This window comes from Thermobia domestica, chromosome 1 (genome assembly GCF_964235325.1).
Source record: "Thermobia domestica chromosome 1, izTheDome1.hap1.1, whole genome shotgun sequence".
NCBI classification, from domain to species: Eukaryota; Metazoa; Arthropoda; class Insecta; order Zygentoma; family Lepismatidae; genus Thermobia; species Thermobia domestica.
In genome coordinates, this window is record NC_137454.1 from 61,984,212 (window position 1) to 61,996,444 (window position 12,233).

At 35.1% G+C, this 12,233-nt stretch overlaps 1 protein-coding gene across 15 annotated transcripts in view; it reads left to right on the plus strand.

The window, feature by feature from the left end:
• Positions 1 to 12,233, plus strand: part of Rcc1 (Regulator of chromosome condensation 1) — a 68,787-nt gene that overhangs the window by 21,386 nt on the left and 35,168 nt on the right. For all 15 annotated transcript variants that reach the window (XM_081757700.1, XM_081757744.1, XM_081757718.1 and 12 more), the window contains one exon: positions 11,937 to 12,033. In XM_081757700.1, the coding sequence (XP_081613826.1) occupies positions 11,937 to 12,033 (97 nt within the window). The remainder of the gene's footprint in view (positions 1 to 11,936; positions 12,034 to 12,233) is intronic.

The following is a 12,233-nucleotide window of genomic DNA, read 5'->3' on the forward strand; positions in this document are numbered from 1 at the left end:
TTTTTACTCCCTCGAGTGAATATTTTTACTCCCTCGACTCCCTCGAGTGAATATATTTACTCCCTCGACTCCTTCGAGTGAATATTTTTTACTCCCTCGACTCCCTGGAGTGTATATTTTTACTCCCTCGACTCCCTCGAGTGAATTTTTTTACTCCCTCGACTCCCTCGAGTGAATATTTTTACTCCCTCGAGTGAATATTTTTACTCCCTCAACTCCCTCGAGTGAATATTTTTACTCCCTCGAGTGAATATTTTTACTCCCTCGACTCCCTCGAGTGAATATTTTTACTCCCTCGACTCCCTCGAGTGAATATTTTTACTCCCTCGACTCCCTCGAGTGTATATTTTTACTCCCTCGACTCCCTCGAGTGAATATTTTTACTCCCTCGACTCCCTCGAGTGAATATTTTTACTCCCTCAAGTGAAAATTTTTACTCCCTCGACTCTTTAGAGTGAATATTTTTACTCCCTCGAGTGAATATTTTTACTCCCTCGACTCCCTCTAGTAATTATTTTTACTCCGGCTCCCTCGACTCCCTCGACTCCCTCGATGAAGTCAGTCCGCAAAATACTGCTTTAAATTGATAAAACAAACTTTGTATCGCTTCTCTATAACACAAAAAGTCATTTAATTTCGAAAAAATATTTCAAACAATTTTTCTTCAACATATTTACATTATGAATTCCACAGGATTAACCAATGTATATAATAAGAATTTTTAACCTCCTATATACAAAAGCAAGCAGAGTTGGCAAGAACCGTGGTTGTTTTTGAAAATGCCAAAAACACGTTTTTTGGGGGATGTTTAAACCAGGCTTTTTTGATTTCATTTTTTGCTTTATGTATTTATATTACATATTCACAGAAATAAGTTTGTTTCGACTTGATGTTATTATGCAACAGCGGGGTTATGCCGGAAGAAGTCCCATAAGCTTAAAGAAGTGCGGTCAGTAAATTTCTTAAGTTGAGAATCTCCCGCCCTAGCCATCGGGAAAATCCCGTCATTACTTGAAATGTAAGACAATAAGGGAAAATCCTGTTATTGCTTTGCATGTAAAATTTAAAAGTCAACGTACCATAATCAGTACGCTAAAGCTGAGGTATTAAATTACAAATTTAGTACGTACATATCATTGAAAGTCCAATCCAAGCTAATGTTGGAAGCTACGTAGGCAATCGATAAATTTTGCCAATTTATATCAATATATTTAAGCAATCTTGGCTTCTTTATAAAACAACACGCATTTAGGCATGCAGAAATATACAATTTGGTTTGTTTCGTATATTTAGGCTTAACATCCTTACGAAATACCGAGGTTATCAAGGAGAAGACTTTCGCTTAAACTGACATCCGAACCGCTACTTGGGTTACGCATGAAAGAAGGTTTGTGGTTCGACCGAGAATTGAACATGGGACACCTTGATTAAAAGGTGAAAGGGAAATAAAACTATTGCAGGTGGTTTGATATTTGGAAACGTCACCATGAAGTTCACACGATTCGCATTTTTCATTCTTTTTATTTTTGTGGTTTAAACCAGTTATTAAAAAAAAAAGTTGGTGTAAACCAGCCAACCCTAAAAGTAAACACTTCTTTTTAAAGAATACACAAATAACTAGCAGAATAGTATGTAGTATTTTTACTTCAAAATATTCCATACCCTCTTTTTGAAACAAAATAAAATTAAAATAAAACATAAGAGAAATACTTAGATTTATATGATACACTTAAAGGCCGCACATCTAGAGCTTTTGGTTCTGTATATTCTTGAAATTCTACAGTTAAGTTTTATAGAACCACCATCACAGTTTACCCAATCCTCAAGTTTTCTGAATTTTTAATAAGAGGGATTCAACATATCATTACGGAACTCCCCCCCCCCCCAAAAAAAAAAGACTACGGAATATATTTAAGTTAAGCTAAATACAACTGCACAACAAACATGACTGAGTGATTAGCTTTTGCGCTTCTATCGGGAAGTCCGGGATTCAACCAGCATTCGACCATTCTGACAAAGATTTTCTTCATTCCATCTGTGAATGTAGAAATAGTGCGTGTACTGTGAGTTGGGCGACTTCCTTCTTTATTGTTTTTAAATCGTTATTATTACTAATTACCAGCAGTGACGGTTTTGCGAAGGTTAGGGGGCGGTCTTTCGGACTGAAGCCCGTTTCCCAAAGTTACGGAATGTCTGCTAGAAACGAAATATCTATTATTTATGCCTTTACTCATAAACTTTAAACTCCCGTCAAATAAAAATTACGAATGTTTAAAAAAACTAAACATTAGTAAGAAACCCTTCCCAAAATACTTTTCTAAATCCGCCACTGATTCTCAGTATAAAATGATTTTCAAGTTGTATCCGGAAGATTATTGCTAAACGTATAAACGAAACGAAATATTATTATGCCTGTACTCATAAACTTCAAGCACTTCCCAAATAAAATTAGGACTTTTTAGGAAACGAACCAATCAGAAAAACCCATCCTAAAGTACTTTTCTAAATCCGCTACTGATTATTTGTATAAATTGGTATTCAAGGTTGTATCTGGAAAATTATTGCTAAATCATTGCACAACTACAGTATAACAGAAATGTGCAAATACGGTTTGACGGACGTATTGAAAAACGTATGCTTTGACGGATATATAGAAAAACGTAAGTTTAACTTTACTGCTAGAAGCTGATACTAAGCTCTTAGAAATGAAACACGGATGACAAACTAAAATGATCTAGAGAAGGAAAGAAATGTCGATAACTCAAAAGTTAAAATAAATTTAAATAACCTCTAAAATTACCCTCAAATACTACATTCTTCATGTTAGCTTTAATTCGTAAAACATGTGCTCCATCCATCTTGATGGTGAATTTCAGAGCGAAATATCACATTCAGGTCATGGAATTCTTATCTAACTATAGAATATACTATAAGAAAGCTATTTAGATAGAAAAATCATGAAGTTGAAAAAAGCCAAAATTTCCAAAATTCTCGTTTTTTTCCAAAAAAGCCGGCTTTTTATGTGAAAAAAACCATCGATTCAAAAAAGCCGGCTTTTTTGCATCTCTATTTAGGAATAATTTCAAAATATTCCAGATGTACTTTCTATCTGTGCCTTTCTGCTTTGATCAAAAACAATGATCACATGGATTGTATCAAGAGGTTTTATGATGAAATAATTTTAATGGCGAGTGTATGAAATATTTAACAGTACTTCCTGAAAACTTAATATTATTTTTGTAAGTATTTAATGATTGATTAGTTTTATTTATTTATTTATTTATTTATTTATTTATTTATTTTTTTTTTAATGTTGATGCAGGCTATCTAGTGACAATCTCTCTTCCCATAATTCTGTATTATCACGGCGTAATACAGAATCATCTTCCCAGTATTCTTAATGAGTCCTTTTGATTGAATTTGTCAATTTGCGTACGGTTGTTTAATGTTAAAGTAAATATATTCGCATAAAAATACTTTATTTATATTTAATACGAGTAATTGCAGAACAACGTCGACGTGTCAGACATCTTTTCATTGTATTTGGAAATTATCTTCCCGCTTCCTGAGCATATGCTTTACCAATTGCGCTATTCTTCAAGTCCAAACTAACCATCTGCAGGCATTATTTTGTGAAGGCAAGTTAATTACAGTTGATATTTTCATTGAAGATGCTTTGCCATACAATGTATACAAATAAACTATTTTACATTCAGTGTCAGCAAATATGGAACAACGAAAGAAAATTTGATTGCCAAAATGACGAGGATACAGATCCTGATTTTCGGCTAACCGGATGGGTTTACTATCGATTTATGTGCCGTGTTTGTTTTTTGATGTTTTAGAAGCAGTATTAGGGGTATTGTATCACTAATAGAAGTGTGCGTGTTATCGTGGGGAGAAGACTAACAACAGTAAATACAATCTTCGACTTTACAGTGTAATTTATTTACTTTTACATGTTCAGTACAAAAATAAAAATTTATCACTTACTATTGGTAACGAACGAACATACATTTTAGGGCCATAGATTTATTGTTTCTCGAAAAACCTATCCATGAGAATATACCTTTTTTAGCTTGATGTGATCTGTAGATTTATGTGTCTGTCATCTTTGATTATATTTTAGTTACAAATTAAAGAATTATTCACAATTTTGGGCTGTATCTCATTAACCATATTATGTATTATTGTTTTGCTAGTGTCAAAATAAAAATTTTGATGGTAGCGAGGTTATCGAAAGATCCATAGTATAAAAAGTTGTAGTGTCGTTGATATCTCTATTGAGAGAACATAATACCGGAGAGATGAGGTTCGAGTAGAGAGGATCACATTTTTTTTTAATGTAAGTACAAAATAAGAATAGTTAAATAAGTATACGTCCTAAGGCAGAATCTGTCCCTTGTGCGTTTCGGAAATCTAATGGGAAACTTGTGGTTAATGTGAGATATGCAAGGTTATTTTATGCTACTTAAACAGTTCTTGTCGGTTATTTTTGGTTATCAACTTTCTTTTATTCCTGGTTCCATTTTTAAAGAACGGATTTTCCACGATTAGCTGCTATACTTTGTCCATCAGTATGGAAGGTTGATTAAGAGGGTGGAGATGGATATACGTTTTAAGACTTTATTGGAAGTTGAATCAAACTAGGATAATTTATGTAATATGATGCTCTCGTCGATTCCCTGACTCACATGAAGTACTAGAGATATTGCGCAATCAGCAAGATTGTCAAACAAAATGATAGAAGCACTGTTGCTGTAGGAAAAGCGTAAGACCTGTTTAAAGATACTGGTTAAGTATATTCATTCTGTCTGCTATTCGCTCACTGTGGTAATGAGTAACTCCACTCCAGAAAGTTGAAGTATTATCATTGAGAAATCATAACTTACTCGATGAGAGTTTCCTAAAATGAGGCTCAGTTATCCCACGTTGTAAGTTCTTCCTTTCGCGAAGTCATGAACAATGTAATACTGTATATCGCAAAAAGCCACCACAGTGGGATCGCTTTGGGGAACCCGGCATTCCCAGCAATTTTATTACATGATTAGCCAACGTTCGAGCATTAGTTTTCCGTAATTAGAAATATCTGGATGCTTCAGTAATCTCTCGTAAGCACCCATTGTAATTAAAATATATGGTGAGTTACATTCACCCTCTCGCTCTAACTTTCAGAGTGGTATTTTGCAGTATGTCAGTTTACGGACAGATATGGGTTTAAAATGAGTGAAAACTATATTCTGTTTGCTGATAGATCAGTTATTGCCTTGGCGATATTGTGTGACGAAAATCAATATTATACTAAGGTGTGAGACACTGGTATTCTTTAGTTATGTCTAGACACCATTGACAGCAAATCCACGTGTAATCTTATTATGACTCAACTCAGACAAGTTCGTGCTATTTCTTTAAACTTTTCATTCAATAACTTAGCAAGGACCATGGTGAATCCGTGGTAGAGCGCCCACCGCTAGTACTAGGGATCCTTGGTTCGATCCCAGTCCAAAGTGTTTGTGGTGGACAACATCGTGTACGGGGATTTTCTCGGGGTTACCCTGTTTCTTCGCACATTCTCGTCCCATCTATTCTTTCGTTGTTTTTTCATTAATCATCCGTATCCTTTAGCCTAAAGCTCGTAATCGTGGGGCGTTAAATCAGTAATTTTTTTTTTTTCATTTGATAACTTTGGAAAGTCGTATCTAACGATATATCTCAGCAATAAAAATATTGTGCAGAGGACTGATTTTCTTTCATAGGTGTAAGTTGAGCTTGGAAAATGTTTTCTTTGTCGTATGGAGAGGGTTTGTGTGTGTGTATGTGCTTGAATGTATTCAATGTGCCAATATTAGACAACAACTTGAACCTATTCTTGATACGATCTATACTGGGAATTTTCAAATAGATGCATTGGACCTCAGTGTATCCGTGACAGGTATAGTGAATATTCGTTTGGAAGGATGCATAACGGCACTTGACGATGTCAAATACAGTGCGAATCAAAACGCAAGGAACATGGAATCACCGCTTTGAAAGTGGCATAATGTATGTGTTAAAAGTGGACAAGAAAGGCGCGAGAGGGGCTATTTCCATAGGGCAGAAAGAAGTAAACCATCATCTACTTTTTAGAAATGTACAGGCTCTCGCCACTTAAGAATCCAGGTGCACATAGAGGTATTGCAAACTGTGTTGGAACATATCCAAGATAATCCATACCGTAATCCACAGTACTCTATGGTGGGAAAAGCGTCGATAGGGACATGTTCAGAAGCTCTTGCCAAAGCACATTACAGAAGTTTCTACTACTACCATCTGGAGAACGACAGGTGGAAATGGATGTCTCACTGGATGAGACATAAGTATCTCAGTGACATGCTGCAAGTTTCTACATAGAGCATGGTGTTGGACTTCCAAAGATGATACTGTGAATGTACGAAACGTTTTCATGATTGGTGCTGGTACCTGTTGTAGTGGGAATTTAGAGATATATCATGCCAAAGCAGGGTGGGTTGATTTAAATCAAATTCCGAAATAATTTAAAGTGAAAATAAGTAAAGTCCCGTTTCTGTTGTTATTTCGATTATGGAAGAGAATCACAATACAATGAGACTCAAATGTACAGTATGTACAGCATAGTATGAAAACAAGTGTCAAGCAGAGGATGATTAGGGAAAATCGTTTTGAACGGGTAACAGGGCAATCCGGTTTTCTTCTCTTCGTAATATAGGGCTTATATTGTAAATCGTTAACTATTCCAACGGGGAAATCACCATCCACATTTAAGACGAAGATTCTTTTGTGTGCGCGTCTATATATTTGTTCCCAGATAATATGGCGTATTTAGGAGTGTCCTATCCCCTCTCCGAATTTTTTTTTTAGATTTTGGGCCATTCCACGCGAAAGTGAGCCTGAACCCAAATTTTCGAAAACTGTCAAAACCAATGCATTTTTACATATATATGAAGTAAATAGAACGAAATTTACTTTACCACAAAGAAAAACTTATTTATCCTTAGAATTCACGTAAAATTTTAAATCTAAGTTGTGATTTTGTAACATGACATCTGCGGGGAATTTTTTTATTCTTGTTATCGGCAACATTTTACGGTAATTTGTGCATGTTTGGCTGAAGTAACTTCGAGCTATTCAAGATGCTTCTTTTTGCTACAAGCTGCAGTTGAAAAAGTGTTTACAGGATAAAAATTGTTTATAATATCATTAAAGATATAAACGTCAATTTGAGTGTCCTGCCCGTGACAGAAAACTACCAAAAGTTATTGTACTGAATTACTAAATTTGAGAATGTGGTTCGTACTTAGTAGAAGTAACAATTTGTACGTATAGTTCACATTTACCAAATTTTGGACTAATGCTAATAATATATTTCGATTTATTTCAATTTGAAAACTTGTCCTGCCCGTGACAGTGGGCATGCCATTGGTGCGAAAGTTTGTGTACATTGGTTATTCATGATAGAAAATGATTCCATGTGTACTAAAATAAAGTTTACTAAGCATGAACATTATTTACTTAAATAGAGGATTATCTATTACTGCCAGTATGACGTTTTAACGTAAAATAAGTGTCATATAAATATTATCATTAGCGTCACCTTTTTGTTCGTTTCAAGGGAGAAGTGGATGGGATTGGAGTACCTACAAGAAGATCAGTATGGAACTTTGTGAAACAAAAGTAATTGTAGAATGTGATGCTGATTTCGTATCAGCTTTAAGCTTTTCGTTTCAAAATGTATCTGTTTTACTATCATCAGCCGAAATTGAAAAAAAAAAAAAAAAAAGACGCTTTGAATAAAAGGCAGGAAAATGCTCTTATCAATTGAATGTCTCCAACCAAAACACTTTTATTCTGCAATTTTACAGCGAAAATTGAGTAGTTTGTCGAACTTTTAAATCAGAGCTTCATCCGTGTAAAATCTTTAAACTCCTAACAGACTTTTATTGAGATTCTGAAAATGATGATTCCGAAAGCCATGAAGCTATCCTGAGCGACGACTTAGGTTTGCATGTTAACAAGGCTTGTGTTAGGCCAGCTGTTGAAGATATAACACAAGGAACATTTTTGTTGATGGAATTTTTCTCTAGAGGACAAAAAAAGAAAGCATAGACATGCAACCAAGGATCTTATACAATATTAGATATATTTTATAAGATCCTTCCATGCTACTATCTCACAGAGTCCAGTGGAAGAGGGCGAAGAAGTCAAGGAAATTCGTATGAAGACCGTAAGCAATTGCGGTAAAATTTTCAAGACTGTTGAAGATGTGTCTTACATGCATTTCAATCAAATAATACTTGTGATACCAGCAGTGCCGTGGCGTTGAGGGGGAAGAGGCGAGCGGGGCGAAGGCCCCGGGTGTCAAAGAATGGGGGCGAAAAATTCAGGAGGAAAAAATAAAAGATATATAAAAATGGAAGGAAAAAGTATTAAATAGTGTTCAAAATCAAGGAAAAGCAGGGTTTATTTTTGAAAATTTTCTTACGCATGGCGCCAACCATGGTGACGCTTTGCGGCTGGTCTGTCGACCTCACTCATATTTTCGGGGGCGCCGTCGTATACTCTCGCCCCGTGCGCTGATTTTCCACGGCACGGGCACTGGATACCAGCACCTGTTTTATATACTGTTAGACAGTGTTTTGTACGAAGTTCCCTACAAGGTGGGTGTAAATGGGCAAATAAAACCATTTCCTAAAGTGTAGGTGGTGAGAAATAAGTGTACTACATATTTTATATTATGTGATAAAAGCGAGTTCCAAGTAAAGTAAATAGAACTATTTGTGTACAATGATATAACAGAACAGCAGCAATTGACTTATTTTCGATTTTATTTCAGTTTTCAAATCATTCTTATTGAGATTTTGTGTGTTGATTCACATGGTGTCCTGCCCGTGACAACCATGTGTCCTGCCCGTGACGCGGTAAAGTTGAGTTTTTTATTAATATAAATATTTGGCAAATTTCTCTTAAGTGAAGTTTGGTAAAAAAAATTCATCATTTATACATTTCCGTTTAAATAAAAACATTTTGAGCTAAGAATTCACAGAGTTTTGTAACATTCACTTGGTGTGTCGAAAGTCACTTCTCTTTTTTGTCCCCGCCCGTGACAGACGTTTAGGAATTAATATTTTCTACTCTAAACAGAAAAAAATACTGAAAACATCAGCTACATATACTCCTAAGTCTGTACTGCTCATGTATCATACAATTAGCAGAATTAATTATGTATTTTTAGAAATATACAACTTTAAAGCATCAAAAATGCAGTGTAAATGTCCTGCCCGTGACGATGGAATGGCCCTTTTATAACTTTAGGCAAAATTTATGTATTTCATGCCGCAAGTTAGTTACAATTTCCTTAAAAAAATATGCCCCTGCCAAATATCAGTAACTTTTGTGGAAAAAAGCGTCACTTTGATAAGCGTTGCTGTACTTTTTCCTTAACGCTTAACCTTTTAAATTATATCACCTATGTTTAGGTGATAGGATAAAATCTTCATTATTCCATTAAAAAAGTACCAATAAAGCTTTTTACTTGTTTTTTTTTTCAGGATTGAAGACATTGTAGAGCACTTTACATATGCTTTCACGCCTCTGCGTCGAGACATAGGATGTGAGGACGTCGTAAATTAAAAAAAAATAGATATTTTTTGTTATGCCTATTTTTATTATTTTTTGTCGGGCCTACATTTTGCATTCAGAAGACTGAAATTCTGCACACTCGTTCAGTTCATCCTTAGTATTTTTAAGATGATCTCAGATCTCTGCACGAAAACAGGGGGGTCCAGAGGGGCAAAAATGTAAAAATAATAATAATAATAATAATGGATATTTTTAACAAAAAATAGCTTTCTTCGCGATTTTCCCGTTTAAGATGGAAACATATGAATGGTACCATCTGAAAGGCTGTTCTATTCTGAAGAGAATGATGTATGAGCCATGATCTTAGGATAAATAGGTATGTCTCAGAAAACTGTTACCTGAGATCCTGTTTTATACGGGAATCTGGGGTATTTGGGGATATTATTTTTCGCGGGCTTACTTTTGCATCTAGAAGTTTGAAATTTTGAACACTTATTCACTGCACCCCTTAGTATTTTTAAGATTTTTGCCTTTAAACAGAGGCGGTACAGAGGGGTAAAAAGTAAAAAAGGGAATATTTCTTAACAGAAAATCCCTTTTTTCATGATTTTCCAGCCCTAGATAGCCTACACGATGGAGACATTTGAATGGTACCGTTTGAAACTCTGTTTTATTCTGAAGAGAATAATGCACAAATCATGATTCTAGGATAAATAGGGATGTCTGAGGAAATTTTTATATTACATCCGGGTCATCTGGGGTATTGTGGGGATGTTCTTAGCTCATTGTTAAATATTTTTCCGCCCTTACTATTCAAGATAGAAGCTTGAAATTTTGTACACACATTTAGTACACCCTTAGTATTTCCCAGTTGATTTTGAGATCGAGTCCAGAGGGAACAAAATTAGAAAAAATCTGACTTCTCTCAAAATTTTCCGCTTCAGGGACAGGATAGGGAAAATGTGAATGTTACCGTTTTAAAGGCTGTTTTATTCTGAAGAGAATGAGGTATGAACCATGATCCTAGGATAAATAGGGACGATGCTTGACTGAAAGTCTATAATTTACCAATATATATATATATATATATATATATATATAGATAGATAGATAGATAGATAGATAGATAGATAGATAATTAAGAAACATTGTTTGGGATTGATATAGGTTAACGATTGGGTTTTAATTCAAAATTCAACCCCAATTATGTCATTTAATACTAATTCGTAATGCTTTTTCTTCAGTTCGCGACTTGTATTATACGAGGAGAAAGATTTGATTTAAATAAAAAAAATCATCAAAAATGATTTTAAAAAAAAAATCATGATTTTTTTCCACCCTGTACCAAAGTAAATTCCAGTTATCAAGCTAATGTTCTGATACCAATTTATCGCGATGACATTCCTTGTCTGTATGGCAGGGAGACAAGTGGTGGTATGGCTGCATCAAGATAGGCATTCAGCTATACTCTTTCTCCCTTCACCCACATTTCAGTGGTCTTTGAATGCTTCGCCGATGGACTATTACGTCTTCGTTCTCCAAACGGTTTTTGGCGGAGCAGCCTGTCGTAAATATGAAGAGGAGCGGTTATGACTAAATATATCTACACAGCATATAGTGGCATTCACAATAATTCAACGGTTGTGGCGTCATGATGTTTCCTATGGTAGATGCTTCTAAGAAAATCGTTATTATACATTCGGAACTACTTCTGTGTATTCTGTTATGAGCTGTACCTACTTTGGGATCGTACTTGAGAGTAGTACTTTAGGACTGCTTGTTCTTAGTTGTACATTTTACAGTAAATTGAATTGTCCGGGAATATGTTCGATCTACACTGCATGCTTGAAATCCAAGTGAAAATCCTTCACTTCGGAAGTATTATTCATCTTGCGCTGTTGGTGGTAACGGTTTAGATGTTATTTTCCGTAGATGTCCGTAATATTTTGCGTTCTTAATAAGAGAGGTTCCAGATTTGAGTCATGTAACCATCCTGAAAGAATCTTTCCAAGATGGCATGCTCAGGTATAATTCTGGACCAAATTTTTCCTCGAGTTCTTTCCTACTTTTTCTTGTCGGTATTTCCAGTACAAAATGGCCTGGTTGAGTGTGAAACGCTGCTGATAAATTATGTAAATCTTCACCTCTTCTGTCTTAAGTGCTGCCAATTTGTGAAACAGCTTCGTGTATTAATATTTAACATTTCTGTTCTCATTTGAGGATTCATAAATCTAATAGAAGCTGTTGGTTTGTTTTTGCCAGTTTTAATTTTCTTGGCAGAATAATGTTCGTATAATTATGTATTCTATATTTGTGCTAGATAAAACTTACTTTTGTTACAGCATGAAGAGTCGGAGAACGAAGCAATGGTTCGTCGAGCGACAAAAAGAACTGCCTCATCAACTGAAAACCGAGTCCCTCCTAAAAGAGGACGAAAAGGTAGATTCAGGTTTTAAATTGTAGTTCTAAAGATTCTTTTTCATATTTGCTTTTTTGTAGAAAAAGATTGTAGAATAAAATCTAAAGTGCTTATCAGTAATTCAGCAGAATACTTTCTATCTTATTAGATGATTGACGTATAGATGTGATTTATTTTGGTTTGGTACTACTATTTCTGAGTCGTTCCAGGTCAAATCAAC